At 51.0% G+C, this 26070-nt stretch overlaps 1 protein-coding gene across 1 annotated transcript; it reads left to right on the top strand.

Annotated features, from left to right (window-relative positions):
* Positions 1-18346: 18346 nt before the first annotated feature.
* KCNA2 (potassium voltage-gated channel subfamily A member 2) lies at positions 18347-25852 on the top strand. The gene has a single exon (XM_026798443.2). The coding sequence runs from the start codon at positions 18347-18349 to the stop codon at positions 19844-19846; it is 1500 nt and encodes a 499-aa protein (XP_026654244.1). The 3' UTR covers positions 19847-25852.
* The last annotated feature ends 218 nt before the right edge of the window (positions 25853-26070 follow it).

Raw genomic sequence — 26070 nt, 5'->3', positions numbered from 1 at the left:
ATCCCCATTGTCCCTGCAACATCTTCTCTGCATCCTCATCATCCCTGCCTCCTCATTCCCACATCCTCATTATTGCTGCAACTTCATCTCTGCCACGTCTCCATCCCTACATCCTGGTGCAGCATTCAGAGAGAGGATCTCTCCCTCCTCAGTGCATGGATCCCACCTGGCAATCTCCATCCTGCCTCTCCCTTTGGGGAAAACAGGCTGATTTTTGGGGCTGAATGCTTTGGGGCTGATTTTTGGGGCAGGTCCTGGTGCCTTAGGCTGGGCTCTGGGCTGTGGCTGCAGCTCCTCCCAACCTTCCCCTCATCACCAGCTGCTAATGAAGGACCCAGCTCAGACAATCTGACCCAGCTGGGATGCTGCAGTTGCCATGGTGTGAAGTAAAGGCAGAACATGGATTTTTTGGAAGATGAGAGGGTTAAGAACAGTTGCTTGAAATTTCTAGAAATTTTAGTGTCTCAAAGACAGAGCAGAGCATCTCCCTGTATTCAAACAAGAGTCAGTCCTTTGAGTGTAGTGCAATTCTGGCACTGCAGAATTTGGGTGTTGTTTTGAGCCCTTTTCTGGACACCCCCATCCCCACATCAAAATGGGATTTTGGGTTTGTGCTCTGTGAGTGACTCCACAGTCCAAGCTCTGGGAGAGGGATCAGCCCTGGCTCCTCCCAGCACCTGGACTGGATTTATAAAATCAACCAGTTGCTCAATATTTCATGAATTACATCAGCTCAGAACAAACTCAACTTGATTAAGATAAAAACATGAGGAAAACCCACTTGGCACTAATTATTCTGGGTTTGGAACTTGCTGCTAATGTGAGATAACAGTTAATAACAAGAATACATTTAATGAATCTTTTTCCTATCTTTAGCTCACTTTAGACTGTGTGGCATCTAGTCCATTAGAGAATTTAATTAGAAATTTTTCATTTTTCATTGGTGGGAAATGGAGTTGGGAATTTGTCAGGGGGGAACCAATGTGCAACTTCTCTTCTCCTTTATTTGCCAAAAAAAGGAACCTGTTCTTATTTTCCAAAGCAGGATGGATAAAAGTGGTTCTTTGCTTTGCCCCACAGATCACAGAAGAAGTTTTGAAACGAAGACCTTTAGGACTGTGTTGAGAAGTAAAACATCTCCAAGGAAAGGACAAACATCCCAAACATCCCCAACATCCCGACACGGTGACCGACGCTGCCGTGGACCCGACTGACAGAGGGCCAGCTAAACCCAGTCCATATTTCATATATATTTATTTATATATGGAATATCCCCCACTTTATCTGTGTTTTCTAACAAGTGCATTATGTAGAAGGGAACATCTTTGGAGCCAGATTATCTTCAATTTATGTGCAATATAACAGGACTGAACAAAGATGGGAGAAAGGAGGAGGAGAGGTGGAAGTCACTTGGACATAATTTCAGTATTTTTTAATATTATTTAAAAAAAATCTCTTGAAAGATGAAGCAACTAGAAAGGAAATGTTAAGCAGAGCTGCTAAAACTTAATCCAAGTGTTTTCTTGGGGTGGGAGGGAGTGGGGGGAAATTTGGTTTCTGTCGATGTTCCCTGGCGAAGGCCACGGGCTGTTCTCAGCTCTTTGAGAATCATTCCTGCTCCATTTTTCTCACTTTCCTGGAAATGCCCTTTATAAGTAGCTCTGTGCTGTACCAAAGGCTGTGATTTACTTTAAGTCCTTATTTAGAAAGAAACATCTCTGCTGGTGCTGAGGAAAAGGGTGTTGAACAGTTGTGCCTTGCTATCAGGATCACTCCACAAAAAAAACAAGGAAAATTTGAATTTCCAGGGTAGAAAAGGTCTAAAATGCTCCTGCTTCCTTTCATGAGAGCCTCTCTGCCTTTGTCTGCACTTCCACAGTACCCCAGTCTTGTGGGAATTTTATAGTGTTGCCTTGCTAATTCTGTAATAATTGGGAATTCCATCCCTCCTTTGTCCGTTGCTGTTTCATTTTGCACATTGAGGTTTTTTTGGTGGAAGGTTTAGAGCTGTGGGTTGCCCATACTGGGCTGGGAAGCTCTTAAAGCTGGGCTTTCCATAACCTCACTGTGTTTCCTAGGACTGCACGGATCAATATTATCCTGGTGCCACGAGATAAATGGTGTGCAAAGGGATAAATGATCTGCAAAGGGATAAATGATGTGCAAAGGGATAAATGCAAATGGAAGAGGGGCTGATGGTTGTTCCTGCTCCCCTTTTTCCCCTCTTCAGCCTCATCCACCTACTCAATGCTGCCTCCATCCCATCTTGGGCACTGAAACCCTCCCAGCTCAGCCTCCACCAGAGGAGCAGAGTGAAACTTGGAACAGCGTTGGATTTAAGGGTGAAAATAATGTTGGAGGGACTCAGATGAGCACAGGAAGCTCTTTGTCTGCATTGCAGTAATTCCCTGGGAATGGTTTGGGAATGTTAATTTGGACTGGGCAGAACCAAGTGAGCTGGAGCTTCCTCTGAAGCAGAGGCTGCTCAAGGAGAGGTAACAGGAACCAAAATTATTGTGTGTGAAACAGACCCTTGAGCTGATGCTGCTGATTGTGCCCAAGGACCAGCCTCAAGGTCCCCACCAGGTACCTGGAAGGTGGAGAGGGACCACTCTTCCAGAGGGAAGCACCAAAACCTGGATCTTTCCTCAGTGGAGCTGTTTGCCTGCATTTCACACAGAACATCCACAGGAGACACAGCCCAGGGAGGATGCACTGAAACCAACCCTGGAAAGAAGGCTGGAAATGGGAAAAATTGGGAATGTATAAGGCAAAGCAGCCAACAATCTGCACCCCATTTCTTGCAGAAGAGCTTTGAAGACAAACAAGAACACTGCTGAAAAAACTTTCAGCTGAAACTTGGGTTGAGAAACTCCCCTAACACTGAGAAATTATGTGATTCTTACAAGGAACGCCTTGGCTTTGGTGAGGTTGTGTTTATTTTGTTTGTTTTATCAACACAGATAATTTCTTGGCTGGAATTCCTCCTCCTGCCACGGCAGGTGCACCTCTGGTGGTGGAGACTTTGTTCCTGACAGAAGGGCTTGGGGGGCCCAAACACAGAAATCTCCAGGGCTCTGCACAGGTGCAGATTGGGCGGAATGGCCTGAAAAGAAGCAAAAGTGTTAAACCCAGCAGTTTTAGTCAATTTAATCAGTTGGAGAATGAAGAGCAAATATGGATCTGGCTCTCAGTAGGACATTGCTCCTCTTGCATTTATTCCCAGCATGGAAGAAACCCCGTGGCTGCTGAAGCTGTGGGTAAATGGAGGAGAAAGGGCTGGTGCTGCTTTCACCTGGATTTACCACGGCTTTAACAGCTGAGGGAGATTGGGATGGAGGACCAGGATGAATGGAAGGCCTCATGGAGCATCTCCCTGAGCCCAGGGAGAGGAGCAGGGGGTGCCAAGGCTGGGCAGGGATGCAGGGAAGGTGAAACAAGGTGCGGTGTGAAATTGATGTGCTGCGAAAGCCACCCGCACAAATTACAGCTAATTAGAGCAGCGGCTCTCATTAACTTGGTTTGGCCGTGCCCTGCCCGTGGTGGAGGTGGGGAGAGGGAGCTTTTCCACGGGATCTTCCAGCAAATTGCTCCTCCAAATCCCCGGGGCTGTGGCAGCAGTGGGGACCACAGGGTTTGTGTCCCTCTGTCCCTCTGTCCCTGTCCCTCTGTCCCTCTGTCCCTCCCCTGTCCCTCTGTCCCTCTGTCACTGTCCCTGTCCCTCTGTCCCCCTGTCCCTGTTCCTGCCCTGTCCCTCTGTCCCCTGCCTGTCCCACCCCAGCTCTGAAATGAATTATTGCTTGGGCCATAAAATCTCAGAGACCTTAAACAACCCCTTTAAAAAGACCAGGAGAAAGTGTTTGGAGTGAGGGCTGGAATTCCCAAATGCTCTTTCCCAGTGCTGGCAGGCTGGGGGAGATGGAGCTGCCCTTTTTTGGGACATCTCACCACCCAAAACCCCAAGGAGCTGTGAAACACATTTGTTTGCAGCCTCCCTGCAGCGTGACAGGTTCTCAGCATGCTCTTGAGCCTGCAAAGGAGAATGAACAAAGCTTTAGCAGCTCTGAAATCACGAGAGACTGACCCCAAACCCACTTTTCCATGACCCCAAACCCACTTTTCCACTGCCCTGAAGGGTTTGGGCTGCCAACAGCCAAACCCCCATGAAAGGAGGGGAACCCCAGGCTGCCCACACAGGTATAAGGGCACATTAACACGAGGAAAATTGATTTTCTGGATTGCAGCACAGACCTGGATCTTGGGAAGCCCTGGTCCCAAAGGTGTTATATTTAGTTTCTTTTGGAACATGATCTAGTAGCCCTTAAAATGGGGGATAGAATGTATCAGTACTAAAGTTATTTTTTATTTTTCACCAGTGTTACAGAGAGCTTTTTTATTATGTGTGTGTGTGTGACATAATTATACCTCGTCTGTTTTCAGTAGCCACTTGTTACAGCATCTCTGTTAGGGCTCAAAACTGTATTTTGATTATTAAAGTGGTGGGAAACCCCATCCCCACCTCCCAAGCATCTCACACTGACGACAATCTTGCCAAATTCCACCTCTCCTCGGTGTTGTACTTTTCTGTCGCTCCGTGCTCTTGGGTTCCTCGTGCTTGGTCGCCAAGGGAAGACAAATTAAAAATGTATCCAGTCGATTAAAAAAGCAAAAAAAAAAAGCCAGCAATTTAATGATGGCTGACATCAAGAGAAGATCCAAAAAATAGCGTGCTTTGATTCCCATAATCATCCCAAGCATCTCACACTGATGACAATCTTGCCAAATTCCACCTCTCCTTGGTGTTGTACGTTTTGGCGCTGACATTGCTCGGTGCTCTTGGGTTCCTCGTGCTTGCTCACTGAGCCAGCTGGGTGTAAATGTGTTTTTCCACAATAATTGAGAGTTTGATAGTCTCTACCTGTCAGTCCAGTGTGCTAATCTGTGTTGCCACCACCCTGGTGTGTGTTGCAGATAACCATCGTGCTGGGACAGCCATGGCAGGGCTGCGCTTGGCAAGGGAAGACAAATTAAAAATGTATCCAGTCGATTTAAAAAAACAAAAAAACCCCAGCGATTTAATGATGGCTGACATCAAGAGAAGATCCAAAAAATAGCGTGCTTTGATTCCCATAATCATCCCAAGGCAGGCTGCTCATCTTTATTCATAGCCCTTCAAAGCCGTGCTCCCAGACGCCGGAGCAGCTCGGAGCTGTCGTGCTCAGACGGGGCTCTTTAGACTCTGAACACGCACCAAACCCTTCCCCTTTTAATTTTAGGGTGCAATTAAAGTGATGAGAGCTCTGCTGTTGGCCCTGTGCTGTCACAGAGGCAGGAAAAGAGGATCTGGGGAGCTGGGCTGGTGTGGGGTCACGTAAAGCCGCTTCTTTTAATGACATGTTTTAAGCTGGTTTAAGAAGGCAGCAAAATTAGAAAGCAAAAGATCTCCAGAAGTGTTTCAGGACACTACAAAGGTTCAGGGGACACAGCACAGGGACAGGGCTTAGCCCTGAGGCTGGAATGGGCTGTTAGAGGCAGTGAGGGAACACTGGGAAGCTGCTCTGCCCTGCTGGATTTGGGGGAAAAGTCAGGATTTGCTGAGGGTGCCCCATCCCTGCAGTGTCCAAGGCCAGGCTGGATGGAGTTTGGAGTGGTCTGGGATGGTGGAAGGTGTCCCTGCCCATGGAAACAGGATGAGCTGTCCCTTCCAACCCAAACCACCCTGGGATTGCATTAATCTGTGATTCTGTGATTCCTGCAGTCCCATGCCAGCCTCCAGCCCCTTTCCACAGGCAATCCCCTGCAGGATTGGCATCTCAGAATCCAGCCTCAAGCCTGCTGGAGGCTTCATTACCTCACACACTTGGGTGTTTTCTGAGCCAGCTGTTCAAACGCTGTTATTGCTACTGAATCCTTTCAAAATTAAGGAATTTCTGAGATGGAGTTTTTCTTCCCTGAGAGCTCCCCACTCTCCTGCATTGCACAATCCAGCTGGAACTCTGTCTCAGCCTGAGATTAAAGCCAAGTAGCAGCTCTGGGTGAATTAAATTACACATTCTAACCCCTATATTTTCCACGAGCCTCTAAGATATAGGTAAATTATGTTTATTTTCCCCATTTTTCCTGCTTGGTCCACAATGATTTTATCAGTGCACCTGTAAAGGAAATGGCCTGAGATTGTTCTGACTGGTGCTGTCCATAACACATCTCTGACCACAGCAAGGCCAGGCACTGCTGCTGGGTTTCAAATGCACCATTTCTATTCCAGAGGATGATTTCACAGCAGGAAAAATTTGCCTGGCAACACCCAAGTCATGGATAGAGCTGGAATTGTGAATCGAAAGGTATTAAGTGGAAATGTAGTCAGGAAGTGCCTGAAACATTGGAATTTTAATGGAAAACGCGTGTTGGCTGCCACATCCCTTGTGCTGCCATTGGTGCACTGAAATTAGACCTGGTTATCCCAAGTGCTCAGATCTTGCAGGAAAATCACCCTCACTGCTGCAGGAAAGGGATTCCATGGCTGCATTTGGCACCTTGCAAGGAGAACAGGCTCTAAATTCATCACCTCAGACCCCAAAAAGTGGCAAGAGGGAGGGTTTGCATCTTCCTCCAGCACAGCAGCAGCTCATGTTTCTTAATTTCCCATCCTTTACTATGCAACTGATTTTCATGGAATCTTCCCAGGATGGAGATGGCTGGATATAGTTTTGACTTTGCTTTCCTTCCTTCACATGTGCAAGTGGGCAATGCAGGAATGTTCCCATGACTGTCTCACCTGGGACATGCACTGGGTCTGTGAGCAGTGAAATGTTGGGAAATTCTGTGTAAATCTGAACTTGTCTGTGAATTTTGACTAATCAGTGCCACAGGAGCGATGCAATTTTGAACTGGAGATGTTAATGCAGTCTTGTTACTCTGAGTTCATTTAAAATTCTGGTTTTGCCAGTGAGCTGTGTTGCAACTGTTTAAAACTTGTTTTTTTTATACCAGTCTGATGCTAAAACCAGCTGCTGCATCCCCTTGGCCTGGTGACTCCACCATGGTGTGGGCCTTGCGTTCAATTTCTGGTTAAAAAAAAGTGATTTTTTTCAGTTGCGTGATTTTTTTACCTGATGCTGAATTTATTTTTAATTTTTTTTTTCTCATTAGAACTTGAAACTGTTCTTTCATACACAAAGTTCAATAAAACAGCTGAACTGCAGCGTGTGGTGTTTGATACTGAAGGCGCTGAAGAGGAGATGTTGGATGGTGTGAGGAGGAGGTTTGAGGAGTGTCTCCTAATTGAGGACACTCCTAATGAGCGTCAACTCATTTTTCAGGATTAAATAATCTGAAATTTAATGCTGTTCACAGGAGTCAAATTTACCCCGCTGGAGAAATAACATCCTGGGGTAAAACCTGCACATTTCCAGCACCTACACCTGGACTGAGGGAGCTCCAGGCAAACTCTTAAAATTTTGATGAAGTGTCACAAGAAGGGATGTCACTGATGGTGTGAGTGCAGGAGGAGGGGTTGGACCCATCTGCTCTGATCCCAGTGGGAATCCTGCAAAAGGAGATCATTAGTTCATTTAAAAACTTTGTTCTTGGCTTCAAACCACATCTGTGAGCTTCACCCAAAAGTGAGTGTGGCCAAAAACTGCAAAAGTTCTGGTTTTGGTTGCCTTAAAGATATTGAAGTTGTTTCTCCTGGGTTGCCCAGAGAAGCTGTGGCTGCCCCATCCCTGGGGAGACACCTGGGCTGCTGGAAGGTGATTTCACCCATGGCAGAGGATGATGAAACATGATGAGCTTTAAGGTCTCTCCCCACCCAAACCATTCCAAATTTCCATGGCTTGGTGATTCCATGATGAAATGACACAAGTGCTGCTGTGCTGTGTCCCAGGCTGCTGCAGGGGGATTTCATTTTAGTGGTCACTGAGCCAGGAGCACGAACTATTATCCAAAGTGACTTGGTTATTTTTGCAAATCCCAGTCCTGGGGCTGAAATCCAGGAGGAAACCCTGCAAGAGGCTTCATGTGCTGAGCTGGGGGCTCAGGGGTGGGAGCAGAGCAGCCCCATGTGCTTTTTTGGCTGATGTCATTTTGGCTGGCGGCAAACCCAAAGCTCAGGTTTTCCCATACCCTGTCTCTCCCAGATGTTCAAGCACCCCCCAGGTAACCTCACATTAACAGAACCTGCAGCTGGAGGCACCACAACCCTTTGGGGAGCTGATACAGAGATCCAGGTCACAGCAGAGAATGAAGCAGCAAGAGGTGCTAAAATCCACCTCAGAGAGACCCTGAGCGAGCCCAAAATGTGCCCTGCCACCCACAGCAGCCAGCAGTTACTGGGAACATCCAGCACAGCCACACTGGGAGCATTTGGGAGTTTCTGAGCTGACTTTGCTCACCATGGATCATCTTGCCTACAGCAAGCCTGGAGAGCAGGGAGAGGTGAAACCACAGTTCCAGCACTCAGTGCCCACAGCCACCCTGGGCAGGATCACACCAGGGGAATTCAGCAGCAATGGAGAACCTCAAATTCCTGAACTTTGCAAAACATCTTGATCCTGTCAGCCTCAGGAATTGTGATAGGGGCAGAGAAGTTCCTATTAAAGCAGCACTGAGTGCTGGAACTGTTGTTTCACCTCTCTCTGCTCCAGGGGCTCTGGAGGAGCCTGGCTGTGCAAAGGATGCTCTCGGCTGCCTTTCAGCTCCTGCTTTGCTGTGCCAGAGTGTGGGCATCCCCTGGGAGGGCTGGTGGCAGCTCCTGCAGCACTTCCCTGCACAGCGACAGAGCTGTGCTGTAAATCCTCCCCTTGAAATTTCCTGCTTGGGAGCTTCCCTGTGAGACATTTGCTCCCTGCATGGTGAAGAAATATCAATTCATCATTCCCTGCTCAGCTCCTCAGCACCGTGCAGGATTTTAATGACCTGTGTCCTGTCCCTCTTTGCAAGCCAGAGCATCCAGACCTTCCAACTGTGACGTTTCCAGGATGCTGCAGATGCTTCCAGATTGCTACAGGTATTTCCCTGCTCCTCAAACCACTCCTTGATAAGCAACCCTTGTCTGGGATACTTCACTTCCCACCTTTTGAGTGGATAGTGGTACCCAAGGATCTGCCTTTGTGCTCCAATCAGGCCTGGCATCCTTCTACAATGGTTGTTCTCATTTTATCCATGGGAATGCTAAGGTTATCATTTCCCCTATGGAATTCTCCTTCCATATTTCACTTCCATATATAATTTCCCTTATGGAATTCTCCTTCCATATTTCACTTCCCTCCTTTTGAGTGGACAGTGGTATCCAAGGATCTTCGTGTTCCAACCATTCTACAATGGGTGTTTGTCCATCCTTCTGCTCTCATTTTTATCCACGGGAATGCTAAGGTTATAATTCCCCCTATGGAATTCTCCTTTACTTAACAGCACTTTATCCAGGCCATTTGTTATTATTCTATTTATGGATAGATTATTGATTTTGTCCTCCCAGTGCTGTATTTCCAGCCCCTCACTTCACCATGCTGGTCCAATCCTGAGGATCCTTCACAATCAGCCCCAATCCTGATGATCTGGGTGTTGTTTCTGCCCTGTTGATATTTGGGAAGGATGGAAGAGAATTTATTTCCTGCTCTGTCAGGTGTCTCTTGATTTGTCCTGGTGTCAGGGAATGAAATATTCCTCTGGCTTCCCAGGGCTGTGGAATCACAGTGGGTGTTGCAGTGTGAAGGGACTTTGGATGCTCCCAGGACCTTCCCTCAAACACCAGCAATTTTTAATAAGCCAAAATTAAATTCCACAGCCCCAGAGGGTTTGAGCACAAATCAAGGGAACCCTCAGGATCTGGGCTGTGGATTTGAGCTGCTCCTGCCCCAGCCAAGTCACCAGAACTGGGGGTGATTCCACAGCTCCTGGTGGCTGCTGCGTGTCTGGGAAAACGTGAGCTGGAAGCAGAGTGTGGGGAGGGGGAGAAGGGGAAGCCGTGGCTTAAAATAGCTCTTTTTGAAAGAAAGGGATGAAAACCTCTTTGAAGAAATGAGGGGAGAGGGGGAGTGTTGCCATGGAAACGGGGAAGTCTGTCTCTTCCCAAAAGAGGGGGTGGGAGATGGAGAAATAGTAAATACAGTGGAGGAATGACGGGGAAGAGGATCCTGCCTGTCAGGGGCATTCCCCATGGATCCCAAAGGACATTCCCCCATGGATCCCCAGGGCATTCTCCAATGAATCCCGGGGCATTCCCCATGGATCCCAGGGCATTCCCAGTGGCATTCCCCATGGATCCCCAGGGCATTCCCAATGGAATCCCACAGCCATTCCCAATGGATCCTAGAGGATCCCTGAGCCATTCCCCATGGATCCCAGAGGATCTCAGAGCCATTCCCCATGGATCCCAAAGGCATTCCCAGCGGCATTCCCCAATGGATCCCTGTGGCATTCCCAATGGATCCCGGTGGCATTCCCCATGGGTTCTGGGCAGGGGGCTCTGGTCCTGCTGGGAGCAGATGGGGCTCTGGCACCTGCCCACACAGCCTTGAAAGTGTCACTTTGATCTCCCTGTGCCAGCTGCACCCTGGATCTGTCACCTGCCTGGGTCAGCAGAGAGAGCTGGGGACACCTTCCCAGGGCCAGGTCAGTGCCACCACTATGGGGCATCTCCCAGCAGCTGGGCACGGACAATAAATATTGGGTGTCCTCCAAATGCTTTGGAAATGTGCATCAAATATTGGTTCTTTTCTTCCAGGAATTTTCCACCATGGCACAGCCACTTCCAGGGGAGAGCTGTGATGGGCAGTAGAGATATGGAGGGGGCTTGGTCACAGGGTGAAGCTGGGGGCTTCTGGAGACATTGAGGGCAGGCAGAGTGGGCTGGCCTGGCCTGGAATCTGGCACAGCTCCCAAACTGGCACCATGCACAATCTGGCTGGGTGTGGCTCACAGCCTGGCACAGCTCATGGTTTGGCACGGCTCAGAACCTAGCACAGGCCAGGCAGGGCATAACCCAGGATTTTAACTAAAAGGGTTCAATTTAGATTTGAGACAAGGAAGGAATTCCTCCCTGTGAGGGTGGGGATGCCCTGGCACAGGTGCCCAGATCAGCTGAGGCTGCCCCTGGATCCCTGGCAGCGCCCAAGGCCAGGCTTTAGGGGGCTTGGAGCAATCTGGGATAGTGAAGGTGTCCCCGCCATGGCAGGGGGTGGAATGAGATGAGTTTTAAGGTTCCTTCCAACCCAAACCATTCTGGGATTCCATAATTTGGCACAGCTCCTCATCTGGCAAGGCCATGGGGTTGGCATGTCCTGTAAGAGCCCAGGACTTTGGCCAGATCTGTGGCCATCCCACTCAGGACCATCTCGTGTCTGACACCCTGCCCACAGTGCCCACAGTGCCACCATGCCCACAATGCCACCCTGCCCACACTACCATCATGCCCAAGCCCTGGGGAAGGCACCCCCAGCCTCAGCCCTTGGCTTCTCCTCCCTGCAGCAGCTCTGTGTGGGAGGAGGAGAAGAGGGAAATCATCCTCTCCAAGCGCTTTTCCTCCAAGCTTGTTTGCAGTCCTGCAGCTCCCTGGGGAGGGAGGAAACTCTGGGGTGATGGGAACATCTCATCCCACCCCGTGGCTCAGATCTGACTGTCAGCAGCTCTTGGCCCCCTCCCAGCACCAGCAGACACTCGGGCTGAACCCACAGGCTCTAAAAACAGCGTCTGCAGGGCTGCTCATCCCATCTGGGCTGTCAGGGAGGTGTTTCCACCCTGGCCATCACCTGCATGGGGACCAGCCCCAGGGCTGAGGCTGGAGGGAGCTGTGTCCCACCAGGGCAGTGCAGAGAGGACCCTGAGGTCACCCACAGCTCCCCCCAGGCAAAGGACATCTGTCTGCAGACAATGCTCATCTCCAGCTGAGGTTTTGGCCATTTCCTGCAGGTTTCTTCCATTTCCCCTCAGTCTTCTCTTCTCTAATCTCAACAACCAGAAGGTTTCAGCTTTTGGCCCCATTTCCCTGTTTCTCAGTGAGCACCAACCCCTGGAGTGAGAGAACAGCCCCCCACAGCTGGAGGAAGGGGGATGATCCACCAGGAGATGGGCATGGGCTGGTCCAGACCTGAGGGAGAGGAAATCCAGGGGTTCATCACCTCCCCCTCACCTTGGGGTGCCGCAGCCCAAGATGAGGGATCTGTTTAATGTCACCTCTGCAGAGAGGTGATTTTTGCTGTTTTCCCTTCAGCAGTTGTGCCTTTCCAGGGACCAGGAGAAGCCCAGAGGACCCAGGAGGATCTCCCAAGGATTTCTTCAGAAACCAGGAGATGTTCCCAGGATCCAGGAGATCCTTCCAGGAGATTCTCTTGGGGTCCAGGACGTTCTCCCAGGGACAAGCAGCCCTGCCCATTATCTCTTTTTGCTCTGCTCCTCCTTCCCCACATCACTCCAGACAAATCCCAACCCTTTCCCCATCTCCCAGCACGGGGGAAGCCTCTCTGCCCCATCCCACCACGGAATTTGGGATTCTCCAGCAGCACCTGCCCTGGCAGAGCAGAGCTGGCTCTGTGGCTCCGTGTCACCGTGTTCCTGTGACATTTTTAGATGTCTCCTGGGGGGTGAGGGGGTGCTGGGGGTCCAGGAGCTCCATGCCCTGACGTCAGCAGCGGGTGGGAGCTCGGATGCTTTCCCTGCAGGGTGAATCACAGCCCTGGGAGCTCACTCACAGCTCTCACAGCTCCTGAGATGACACAAGGCCCAGTTATGTCAACACCTTCAGCTGGAGAACCGTGGCTCAGATGGAGATGGGGCTCAGATGGAGATGGGGCTCACACGGAGATGGGGCTCACACGGAGATGGGGCTCACATGGAGATGAGGCTCACACGGAGATGGGGCTCACACGGAGATGGGGCTCACATGGAGATGGGGCTCACACGGAGATGGAGCTCAGATGGAGATGGGGCTCAGATGGAGATGGGGCTCACATGGAGATGGGGCTCACACGGAGATGGGGCTCACACGGAGATGGGGCTCAGATGGAGATGGGGCTTACACGGAGATGGGGCTCACACGGAGATGGGGCTCACACGGAGATGGGGCTCAGTGCTCTGCACTGCCCGACCCCAAGCTGGGCAGTGCTTGGATCCCTATTCCAGAATGGCTGTGGGCATTTGCTCCAGCCCTCAAAGTCCCTCTGGCTTTGCAGGAGATGGGATGGGGTCCCCAGGAGGGACATCAGAGCATTGCCATGGTCTGAGGCTGTGCAGGACGTGTGGAGGTGCTGGCACAGGCTCTGTCCTCTTTGCAGAGCTTGTCCCACCCTGGGTGCCCTGAGCAGTGGGGTTGGGTGTGAGTTGGGCTTTCCAATGATCCTGGGACTTGAATTCAGCTGAGGCCAGGTCTGGCACAACCCTGCCCTGTGGCTTTCATCCCTTCCCCACAACACTACTTCCAGGAGCATCTCCCAGCCCCACTGCCAGCAGGATACAGTGGAAAAATGTGGAGAAATCACATTTTTTGCTATTTATATTTTATTATTTTTTACTATTTGTGTGGCAAACCCATAGAAGGTTGGAACAGCCCTTGGGAGCATCCCTGGGCATAAAGGAAAGAAGGAGAGATCCCCTGGCCACAAGATCTCCTGGTTCCTGGAACATCCTCCCACCGAGTGCTTTTCCCAGCACCACACACACACGCAGGGTACAAATTCCAGTTTGGGTGCCTATTAAACCCATTGAGATGAGAGAAATAATTCAGGAGGGAATTATTATTTCATAATAACACCGAGCAAAGGCGTCATCTTGTTAAACCCTTGTGAAAGAGCCAAGTGGGTGCAGAGCTCATCTCTCCTGGTTCTCCGAGAGGCTGGGATCCGTCTGGAGCTGTCAGCACGGCTGGGGGAGGAGGGTGCAGACACAGGCATGATAATAATAGCTCACAATTAGGGTAGTAAATCAGGAGAGAGCGTCACTCAATTCAGAGAAATTCCCCTGATTTGCTGGAGACGGGAGTTTGGCTCTGTGCACGGAGCTGGTGCTGTTTGGGTGACGAATCCCCCTGGTTCTGCAGAGCCTTCACAAGGAGGAGCACGCTGGAAATTCAGCTCCACTTGAATTGTTCCATGCCCAGCCTCAGTTTCTACATATTGCATAAGAAGCAGCCTTGGGCACGTCATTTTCTGCATTCAGCCCACCCTGGCGTGGCAGATCTGCCTCCAGAAAAGGCTAAAATGGTGCAGCTGACATTAAAAACCCAGGGTGTCCTCCTCCCCAAGGAAACCCACAGTGCCAGGCCTGGTTGTGAAGGATTCCCAGTTTTCCTGTAGGCTTTGACATTAATTTTCAATATCAATTATCTGGCTGGGGCTTGGGAAAATACAATTTTGTTCCAAGGTGAAGAGGAATGTCAGGAGTTAAATACTGGGATTTATCCTTACCAAGTCCCCACATTCCACTGGATGACTGGGCACCACACTGAGCACTGATTTTCTCAGGTGTTCAGGGTGTTCCAGGCCCTCCATCCCACCTCAGTGTGTCCCTGGAGAGATCAGTGTTGGCTCTGGTAACTCCATGCAGACCTGACTTCTCTATATGGAAATAGAAATATTTTCCCATTGCCTCCTCCAGCACTCGTGCCTTGGGTGCCAGGAGCCTTGTGGGACTTGTTGCTTCCTTGGTGCTCCTTGTGGGGCCATGGGGGGATGGCAGAGTGGGCCAAACCTCATTCCTGAAGGCAGAGGTTGATTTATAGGTCCTTTATGTTGGTATGATCTTGGCCATCTCCTTCCTTTGGGATGGGAGAAGCCTCCTCATCAAGGCACCTCAGTAAATGCAAAGTGATATAAAATTATTGCTTTTCACTTCCTCACCCCAGCTCCTGCAAGTCCAATTCTTGCCCAGAGCTGCAGGGTGTTTCTGCAGCCCCCAGATGTCCCCTGAGCAGATCCAGGCTGTCACCAAGAGCACGGCATGGGCTGGAGGCACATGGCAAAGCAGCCCCGTGTATCCAGGGATATCCAGGGATATGATTATTTCCCAGTGGTTGAAATCTAGGTCTCCTGCTTGGGAGGAGGGCTGCGGGGGGAGGTGGAGGGGAGGGAGGGGGGGGAAGACGCTCATATTAATCTCATGAATATTCATGGAGAAGCTGAGCTGCCTTCAGAGGTTGACTCCGGGGTAGGAGTTTGGGGGGCTGTGGGTGAGAGGTGCCGGCAGCGGCGGGAGCAGAGCAGCTGCTTGTGCATTCTCCGCATGCCCGACTGCAGAGCCCAGTGTAAGTTGGTGCCTTTTTCTCTCCCCTCCACCCCATCCCTGCATCCTTCCCCCTTTTCTCTGCTCGAACACAGCCTGGCAGGAGCGGTGCAAAGCGAGGGAGTCGTGCTTGAGTGGCAAACACGACCCCGAATCCTGCGACTCCCGCCCGCAGTGCTCAGTGCGGGGCGGAGAACAGACTGAGGGGCTTTGGGCAAATCTTCACCTCCTCCATCCCCCCCCCTTCAGCCCCCAAATTTGCATGAATTAACCCCAAAGAAGCTTGAGAAGGGGTTGTTTGAGATGGGGAGAAAGTAGGAGAAACTGAGTGTTGGGATGGGTGATGTCAGCTGAGACGATGCCGTAAAACCGCACCGAGCATCGGCGCTCGGATTTGGAGCCGGAGGAAGAAGCCCAGAGCCCGTGCCAAATAAAAATCAACATGTTAAATAAAAACAAACTAAATTTCTGTGCTGTTTAACAAATCCGGGGTGTTTGGGGAAGGGAGAAAGGGGGAGGAGAGAGTTTATGGGCAGGAGGAAAACGGCGTGTTTATTTAAAAAAAAAAAAATAAAACATTGAAGGTTGGCTGATCTTTGGTGAGATGGAGGTTGGTGGCTGCCAGATCTTTCCTGCAGCAGCGGGAAGATGTTGTTTGTGGTGTTCTGGCGTGATGCTCGGAGGAGCCAGGGAAGGTCAAATCCAGCTGAACTCCTTGGTGAGCCGCTGGGGAGCGAGTGGTGGGGAGGAAATGCAGGAAAAGGATAAAAACTGGGACAAACGCGACCTCCTCTCCTCCGGGCCTGGCAGAAAAGGGTTAAGAGAAGCGGTTGAATGCTGCAAGCCTCGTCAGGGTTGTACTATTTTTTCTAGTGCATAAGGAGAAGGGAGAGGAGGGTTGCACGGAGAAGGGAAATTTCCAAGAAAAGAGGGATCTGCGGCAATATCTGCACCTCGGGGGATGAAGAGAGGAACCCACAGGCGTAAATGGCCTGGAGATGGCTGAAATCTTTGCCGAGGAGATTGGGACCGCGGGGTTATTTTCCACCTGCCTCCCCTGCCCGGTTCTGTAATCCTGGCTCAAAGTAGACAAGTCGAGTTGGAGCTGAAGAAGGGAGGTTAGAGGGGTTTTTATTTCATTTGGGAGGGGGGGAGAAAAAAAATTTAAAAAGGCAAAAAAATGAGCGGCTGGTCGGCCCTCTCCCATGGGCTGAGCATCTCCGTGGTGCGAGGCAATGCAGGATGATCCGGAGCAGGGATGCTGAGGAGCCGGCGCCCACCGGGGGGACATGAGCCTCAACATCCCCAGCAGGAATTTCACCCAGCGGAGCCGAATTCCCACGGGGGTGGGTCGGCCGGGGGGGGCTGGCTCTCGGCAGGATGGGGAGGGTGGATGCAGCTCGCGTGGGTCCCGCTGCTCGTGGGTGCTCGGAGCCATCACCGAGGGGCTGCTGGCCTTGGTGGGGGGACAACCGGGGACCGGCGAGGGGTTCGCTCCGGTGGGTGAAACCGGAGCCTCCTGAGCCACCGGGAACGCCACACAGCCACCGTGGGTGCTGTGCCCGGTGGGTGACACCGACCCCCGGGGACCTTGGGTGGCTTTGCAGAGCCCCAAGCCGGGGGGGCTGCGTCGTTGTCCCCCCCGCTCTCCGGCTGGCACGGGCTCGGCGGGCAGCCGGCCCCGCTGGGCTGAGCGCAGCGCAGGGACACGGGGCTCTGGTTTTTTCCGCCTCGTCTCTCTCTCTCTCTCTCTCTCTCGTGTTGCAGTGCGGGTTGGGCGGGCAGCTCCCGCCCGGCCGGGGGAAAAGCGGGGTGCCCGGAGGAGCCGCGGCTTTGCGGATGCTCTAGGCGGACCCCCGCAGCTTGCTACCTTCTCGGTGTTTTTTCCAGGCGATGCCACACCTCCCGAGGACACTGGGGACATCGGGTTTTGCTGAGCTTAGCAGCTTTTCACCGTCTCACCGAAGGCATCAGACAGACGCTCATCTGCCCTGAAGTGCAGATCTGCAACAGCTCCCGGGAAGACTCTGTCTCTCTGTCTCTCTGTCTCTCTTTCTCTCTCTCTCCAGTCCAAACCATTACAAGACCTGACTTCCACCATCTGGGAATCTAACCCCTCTTATGCCCCTTCTCCTTTTTCTACGATGACTCACCATTATTTTTAACTTTGAAGAGAGAGGAAATTATGGGGATCTTGGAAGCCTGTATTTCTCTCTAGGATTTCCCCAGGGGTCAGATAATCGGTGTTACTAAGAGACACTAAGATTTGGCTTCTCCAGGTAATGTGATTTGTTTTCTGTGTGCCATGGTGGTTTGCAGAGGATGACAGGAGCCGGGACACCAGCGCTCGAGGAGGGGGACTGCGGTGCTCCGCGGGGCAGCTGCGACCGCGGGCTCCACGTTCCGGCAGCCGCAGAGCTCGGCTGCAGGCAGGGAGGGCAGCATGACACCAGGGAAAGAGGATTGGGAAGGTGTTAAAACTTAAAAGCGGAGCTGGAGCTTTCCTGGAGGGTAGATTGCCTGAGATTGCACGGTTAAATGTTAATTAACCCTTAGCTGCATGCCTGGAAATGAGCTGAGCCCGGCACCCCGCGGGGTCCTCTCAACACGTCAGGGCTGGATGGGGTTATTTTTCTTCCTTCCTTTTTCTTCCCTTCCCCCTCTTTATTTTTTTTAACTGGAATTTTTATATTTAGCCAAAAAATTAGCCCTAGTTTACCCATGCCAGTTTTCCCACACTGGCTTTGAACAGGTGACAGTTCCTCAGGTGTTTTCTCTGTTCCACCTAATGGGTTTAGATGGGAGTTGTTGAACTCTGTCCCAAGGAAGGCAAATTAACCCCTCCAGGAAGGGGATAGACGTGCTAGAGAAGGGATCTGCTCTCCTCCCACCAACTTTATTCCATCTCTCTCTTTCTCAGCAGGGGCGATTTTCTTTCTTCTTCTCCTTCTTCTTGTTTTTTTTTTTTTTTTTTTTGTTTTTTCCTCTGTTTTTATCTCATCCCTTCGCCTTTTCATGAGACTCTTCCAAACCTACGTACCTGTCCTTCTGCAGGATAGTAGCCCTGCCCTGAACCCGATCCCACCGCCGGGCGCTGGGAAGAGTTTAGCATAAGGATTTCTTTTAAAGCCCAATAATGACAGTTGCCACTGGAGATCCTGCAGATGAAGCTGCAGCTCTTCCCGGTCACCCGCAGGACACGTACAACCCCGAGACCGATCATGAGTGCTGTGAGAGGGTGGTCATCAACATCTCGGGGCTGCGCTTCGAGACGCAGCTCAAGACACTTGCCCAGTTCCCAGAGACCTTGCTAGGGGATCCCAAAAAGAGGATGAGGTATTTCGACCCTCTCCGGAACGAGTACTTCTTTGACCGCAACAGACCCAGCTTCGATGCCATTTTGTACTATTACCAGTCCGGGGGGAGGTTGCGGCGGCCGGTTAACGTGCCCTTGGACATCTTCTCCGAAGAGATCCGCTTCTACGAGCTGGGGGAAGAGGCCATGGAGATGTTCCGGGAGGATGAAGGCTACATCAAGGAAGAGGAGAGGCCGTTGCCTGAGAACGAGTTTCAGAGACAAGTGTGGTTGCTCTTTGAGTACCCCGAGAGCTCAGGCCCTGCCAGGATTATAGCTATTGTCTCTGTCATGGTGATTTTAATCTCCATCGTCAGCTTTTGCCTGGAAACATTGCCCATTTTTCGGGATGAGAACGAAGACATGCACGGCAGCGGGCTGAGCCATCCCCCCTACTCCAACAGCAGCATGGGGTACCAGCAGTCCACTTCTTTCACAGACCCCTTCTTCATCGTGGAGACACTTTGCATCATCTGGTTCTCCTTCGAGTTCTTGGTGAGGTTTTTCGCCTGCCCCAGCAAGGCTGGTTTTTTTACCAACATCATGAACATTATAGACATCGTAGCCATCATCCCCTACTTCATCACCTTGGGGACGGAGCTGGCCGAGAAGCCAGAGGATGGCCAGCAGGGCCAGCAAGCCATGTCCTTGGCCATCCTCAGAGTCATCCGCTTGGTGCGGGTCTTCAGGATCTTCAAGCTCTCCCGGCACTCCAAGGGGCTGCAGATCCTGGGCCAGACTCTCAAGGCCAGCATGAGGGAGCTGGGCCTCTTGATATTTTTCCTCTTCATCGGCGTCATCCTCTTCTCCAGCGCCGTCTATTTTGCCGAGGCCGACGAGAGCGAGTCCCAGTTCCCGAGCATCCCCGATGCCTTCTGGTGGGCTGTGGTTTCCATGACGACTGTTGGCTACGGAGACATGGTCCCCACCACCATCGGGGGGAAAATAGTGGGTTCCTTGTGTGCCATCGCTGGCGTATTAACGATTGCCTTACCAGTGCCCGTCATAGTGTCTAACTTCAATTACTTCTACCACCGGGAGACCGAGGGAGAGGAGCAGGCTCAATATTTGCAAGTAACCAGCTGCCCAAAGATCCCCTCTTCCCCTGACCTAAAGAAAAGCAGAAGTGCCTCTACTATTAGTAAGTCTGATTATATGGAGATCCAGGAAGGTGTAAACAATAGCAATGAGGATTTTAGGGAGGAGAACTTGAAGACAGCCAATTGCACCCTAGCTAACACAAACTATGTGAATATCACCAAAATGCTAACCGATGTCTAGTCGCTAAAATCTAGTCCCGTATTTAAAGCTGAAGTGGAACAATTGCAGATATTGAGTGCTGCTCTGCATTGTAGTTAATACAGTATTTTCTACGGTGTATATTTGGTTCTGCATGGGAAGCAATAGCTGTGTAAGTGACTTTTAACCTTTGATTTCTGCACCGAATAAGCGTCCGTGCAAAAAGAAAAAGCCAACAAATCCAAACCATTTTTGTTGCACTTCTCCCATCCCAGGCTCGTGGGTTTCCAAAGATACCGAGGGGACAGGCTCTTCCAGCAGCGGGATGGGGATGGAAGGGGCAGGTCCAGGGCTGAATCCTGGTGCCTGTGCTGGGTGACAGCCAGCTGCCAGGCATGGGGAGCAGCTGGGGAAGGTCAGGCAGGAGTTCCTGGAGGGTGGCTGTGGGGCTGGGCTGCTGGAGGGCTCAGCCCCTGCCCCGGGAGAGCCGAGCGCGAGCGCGGCACCCGGCTTGTGTTTCATAACTGAAAATGCTGCATGCTGCAATAGTTTCAGCCACTGCAGTGTGCCAGTGTGAGGCCCAGGGGAGGGATAATTAGTGTGACGGCACATTATTTATTAAGTCTTAAATTTTCTATGCGAGGCATCGGGAGGGACGAGTAAATAAATCAAGAGCTTGGAATTTATTTATTTATTTAGATGACACTTCCATCATCAATATTTCCAGGATCACCAAAGACACCTCCACTGACACATTGAAAATGAGTTGGAAAAAGCATCTTTTTTTATATCTATATATAAAACTGGAGCAACTATGCTGTGGCCTATAATATATTTATACTGCAGTGAAATTTAACCAGTAATACAGTACAGCTGCATGGATATTTGTTGCATGAATCTGAATATTTAATACACACACAAATATATATTTTCTTAGTAGACTATACAGTATTCATGTTTATAGTGTTTATAGATTCTCCGGTGGCTTGAAGGAGATTCATGGAAATTTAAAAAATCTCCATTATAGTTAAAAACCGGATGAGGAAGGCGTGTGCTGACAACAGTTGGATAGATAACAGTGCAAAGCCTGAGAGATAACAAGGCAGAGCCTGAGTGTCCGAGCATCCAGACACAAGAGCTGACAAATGCAAGCCAGGGAAGGTGAGCTGAAAGTTAAACACCTGCGCTCATTATGGGGCGAGTAATTAGTCATTAATCGTGGTGTCAGGAGCAGAAACCACGGCGGAGCGGAGAGGGCACGAGGAGCAGGTGGAATAGCAGGTTCCAGCTCTCCTGACTTGTTTGTTCAGCAGTTTTCAGCCGTTCCCGTAGAATTCCTGAGCATGTGTGTGTGTATAGATATTTAGAGAGCGACTACAGGGCCGAATCCTCAGCAAACAGAGCTCCTGGGGTATCAGGGATGTCCCAGCTCAGGGCTGGTGGATGGTGGGACATGGGCTGGAGCAAGGTGGCCTGCCCCTGGAGCCCGTGGGGTTGCCAGGGCAAGGTGTGTTTTGGGCTTGAAAGGTCCTTTTCAACCCCCTCAGGGCTGGGGTTTATTCCTTTATGATGGAGTGGGCAGGTGCTGAGGTAGCCTGGATCTGAGCTGGCATCTCTGAGCCTTTGCTTTGCCTTCTTTCAGGGTGTTTAAGAGCAAGGGGACAAGGTGCAGAGAGCCTGAGGCTCTCTCTCTTCATCCCTCATGTTATTTGGGGATGGGTGAGAGCTGTTGGTCCTTGGGGAATCTCACCTGCTTTCCCCATCCCTGTGTGGATTTTCTTGTGTTTTCCTCATTGCTGACAATCCTCAGGGAGAGGTGCCCTGCTCCTCTTCCAGGTCAGGGGAGATGGAGGAAAATCTCTGCCAAGGTCACGGATGAGCAAAGCCTCCCTGGGCTGTGGAACAGGGTTCAGCTGGGGTGAATTTGGGCTGAAATGGGACATGATCAGCCCTGAAACATTGCATGGAGGGTGAGCACAAGGAGCCTGGGGAGGCCTCAGCCAGACCCTTCCTTCCTCAGAGAGGAAACCCCTGCTCCTGCCAACAATCCAACTGGTGCTAAAGTATCTACAGCAATGGCTCCAAATGCCACTCCAGAGCAGGATCCATCTTGTGCTGATGGGGCTCCCCTTGGCCACGTGGAATTACTCCTCAGTTTTATTTGATTAATTGATTGATTGATTGAGGCCTGGCTATAATTAATTCCAAGTGTCCATGGTTTGGGCATGGCAGTCCCTGCTCCTGTGTGGGGCAGAGGACCAGCAGCATCCTTGTTCTGATCCCTGTTCAGTTGGAGCTCAGGGATGCTCATGTCCTCAGCTTGTTTTTAATTGGATCTCGTTGTTTTGGGAGTCCTGCACTCCACTTTGCTGGGAAAGGGAGACCCTGAAGCCCCTTCATGCATGCACACAAAAAAGCCAACACAACCAAAAGCAATAAATCCCGAGTTCTGCAGCTCATCCTGTTGGATGGGACAGGGCTGGTGAGAGTCACCAGCTCGGGCCCCATTCCCAGGCAGGGTGGCCAAGCTCCATGGATCCAGCTCCTGGTGGCTCTGTGGGGACATGGGCTCACACAGGGGAGCTGCTGATGGGCTGGGATCCTCTGGGTGCCCTCAGCACCAGGTGATCCCATTCCTGGTCAGGGCTGAGATGTTTTGCTGGTGGTTTTGCTGCAGTTCTTTGGAGGATTCTGGTGCTCTGTGGTACTTTGAGAATTTTCTGGTTGTTGAACACCCAGCATGGCATTGGGGTGGTTTGGAGTGGTGTTGGCCAAAGCTCTGGATGTGTGTTGTGGTGGTTTGGTGAGGAGAAAGGGGAGGTTTTCCTTTGGGCAGGTGTGGTTTTGGGCATGGTGCTCCTGTGGGCCAGGCAGGAGGGGAGAGCGGATCCATGAGCAGGATCCAAACATCCAAACCCAATCTCCAATCTGGGGGGTGCTGGCTGCCTTGGGAGGCTCCACAGCCACACAGCAGGGGCAAACAGGGATGAAGAGCAAGAGGCCACACTGCTGCTGTCACTGAGTGAGGTGATGACTGTCCCCATGGCAGGGCCAGCACAGCCAGTCCCTCCCTTGGGACAGATCCCGCACTCCTGCCCTGACCCTGGCAGATGTTCCTGGGGAAAACCACCCTGGTGGGAGAGCTCTGGGCTGCCCTTGTGTGGGGCACAATGGAAATAAATGCCCAGGCTCAGTGCTCAGGCTCAGTGCTCAGGGTGGTGAAGGCCATGGCTGGGAGGGATCCGTGGCTGCTCAGAGCAGAGGGGTCCAGACTTCTGCTTCTCACAGAGAAATGGTTCCCCTACAGCTTTTAATGGGATTTGTGCCTGCAGGTCGGAGCTCTAGTGCTATTTCTAGCTTTGCTTCTGACTCACTGATGTGATCTTGAACCAGTTTTTCAGGAGGAGACTGTGATATTTTTTTCTTCTTTTTTAAATTATTTTTTTTTCCTTAAGGAATGTGGTTTGAGAGAGTCTGGGCCTGTTTCTGTGGAGATGCTGAGCATCCCCATCTCCTCCTGACTCTGAAAGGTGCAAAAATGAGCTGCAAAGTGGCTCAGACTGAGGATGCTAAATTAGGGATTGGGAAAGGGGATGGTCCCATAGCTGTGTTAGAGTCCATCAGGACCCTAAACAGAGCTAGTCTGGTTCCTCTCCTCCTCCTCCTGAGGAGCCATTTCCCTCTCTCCAGGCCTGGAATGGAAGCCTGGAGCTCTCTGGTCTGTGGAGGTGCTCCTGCCTTGGCACCCGGAGGAGGCAGCGCCTCTATTTTAGTTTTAGCCACTGTGCCACGGTTCTGGAGAGATGGAAAGCTGTGACTGCAGAGCTAGCTGTCTCCTAACACCCAACCTCGTGCCCAAGCCTGCAGGCAGCCCATCAGCCCTTTCAAATCTTCCAGAATATCTGCTGGGGGCAATGGGGTGAGGCTCGTGTGCCAGCTGGATCCTTCCAAGTGATTAGGGAAAAAATGATCTCTCTGGGGCACGATGTTTTATTGGGAAAATTAATCCCTGCAGTGACTGTGTCAAAGTCCTACAGATCTGAACGCTGAGCTATAAGAAGAAAAGGATCTCTGGATTGGCGTTATGAGAGTGTGGCACGTGGGTGTATAAATATGGGCATATTTGTGCATAAATACACAGAAGGAGAGAAAAAGACAGAGGAGGAGGAGGTATTTCAGGAAGGACCTTGCTTTGTTATTAGATAATTCCTGGGTCAGCCCTTGAAACTGCTGCCAAAGCCTTGTAGCTTTTCCAGAGCTTGCAATATACTCGGGGATGGATCCAAGGGAAGGAGATCTGGATCTTGCCTTGGGAGTGGAGGCATCCTGAGGGTCTGGTGGCATTCAGCTCCTCACAGCCCTCTGCAAACAGCAGCTTTGCAGGGTCTCTGTTCCCAGCCCCAAGTCCTGGCTTGTGCCAGTCACAGTGTCTGTGACAGTGCTGGGAAAGCCAAGCAGGGTTGAAGGGATTTGGGTGCTGTCTGCACCGAGTGGCCTTTGGGGTTGTTGTTTGTAATGGTTGGGTTTTAAATCTCTTAAGCTATGGTGAGTTTTAGTCCCAGTGTGGTGGCTTCTTTCTGGAGCCAGGGTGGTGCCATCACAGAATCCTGGAATGGTTTGGGTTGGAGGAACCTTAAAGCTCACCTTGTTCCACCCCGTGCCATGGACAGGGACACCTTCCACTAGCCCAGGCTGCTCCAAGCTCTGTCCAGCCTGGCCTTGAAACCTTTTTTCCAGATCTTTCCCATGAGACCTTACCCCAGGATCCACATCCTTGGGGGTGGTTATCCATGGGAGTTATCCATGGTGGTCACTCATGGGAGCTGGTCAGGCTGCTGCAGGGGTGAAGCAGGCTGAGGAAAGGAGTCAGCCCCAAAAACCATTCTGTTTTTCACCCACATGAAGGCTGTGGCTCTTTCCTCAGCCCCCTGGCAGTGTTTGACCTTCTCCATGTGACATCTCCTCCTGTTGGGGACCGGCTGCTGCCCCTGCCAGGAGCCCCAAGGGGCATCAAGGGTTAACTCAAGCCACTGCTCTGCCCTTCCCCAGCCCTGTCAGCACCCCTGGCCTTGGTGTCCCTGGGATGTTTCTGCATTTGGCTGCCCAAAATTCACCTCCCTGCTCAGAAATGGGTGCTCCATCCTGCTCCCATCAGGGGCAGAGGGCCCAGCCTGGGGGTGAAGCAGCCCTGGGAGCACAGCACTGATTTACACCCGGGGACAAGATCCCCCAGCCCAGTTATGCATGATGAGAGATAAATAAATCCCTAATTCATGTTTTTCCTCCAGAGAAGGGGTGGTTTGGCTTGTAGGAGCTACTTGACATTGTGTAACCACGCCAGGTTCACACATGGACACACCACATCCTCTCCCCAGCCCTGCCTGGCTGTCCTGAGCTTGGGGTTGGTATTCTGGGGTTTGGTTTTTTGATTATTATTATTTTAAAATTTTTTTTCTGCTGCCTATAAGATGTAATTATCCATTTGCACTTGCTCCCTCACTGTTTGAGACTGTGCTCTTGTCCTCCAATGTCATCCCCGAAGCGCAAGGGGAAAAAATGGGTATTGGATCAACCCTGCATGTGGTGCCTAATTTGAGCAAATCAATAGGAAGAGGAAATCCAAGAAGGACTCATCCTAAGGATGCTGGAGCTGAACCTTTTGTTTCCATGGTTACGGGAGAAATGGGACCAGGAATGGAGAGAGGCCTATAAACTGTTAAAGGAGGACTCGTGGGAATTTCAAGTCATTTAACCATGCATTTGCTAGACACAACTTTAGACACCAGCTGGATCTGAATTGCACAGTGTTTATAGAAATTCCTGCTTTATTGACAGCTGGGGGGCGTGGGAAGGGGCTGGGGGTCCCCGAGTCAATAAGGCTGCCTGTTGTATATAGGTATACAGAGCTGTGTACATACATATCCAAATGAGCATTTGCTGTCTGGTTTATCATCAGTGTATATAATTTATTCTTCACAGAGTATCACAATTTTTGTAAATATCGGCACTAATTAAGAGAAAATAAATATGTATATTATTGAGGAGTTATTTTGATATCGGTTCTGTGGAGGGTGGGAGAGGAAAAGGACGAGTAATTATGTTTTTGATATGTTTTTCTCTACAACTAAACCCTCTGTGAGAAGAGAAAAAAACAGCCTGTACCAGGGGAAATCATTTTGTGCTCCACCATCAGCCAGGCTGCAGGAGCAGAGTCCCAAAACCCCCGGGAGGAGCAGCTGATGGGCCTTGGTGATGTGCACAGCATT

The sequence above is a fragment of the Zonotrichia albicollis genome, chromosome 28, assembly GCF_047830755.1.
Source record: "Zonotrichia albicollis isolate bZonAlb1 chromosome 28, bZonAlb1.hap1, whole genome shotgun sequence".
In the NCBI taxonomy this organism is placed as follows: Eukaryota; Metazoa; Chordata; class Aves; order Passeriformes; family Passerellidae; genus Zonotrichia; species Zonotrichia albicollis.
Note: the sequence above shows the minus strand (reverse complement) of the source record. Positions and strands in the feature narration are given on the sequence as shown.

Excerpts from the sequence above, each read along its gene's own strand:
- KCNA2 (XM_026798443.2), top strand. The coding sequence starts at position 18,347 with ATGACAGTTGCCACTGGAGATCCTGCAGATGAAGCTGCAGCTCTTCCC.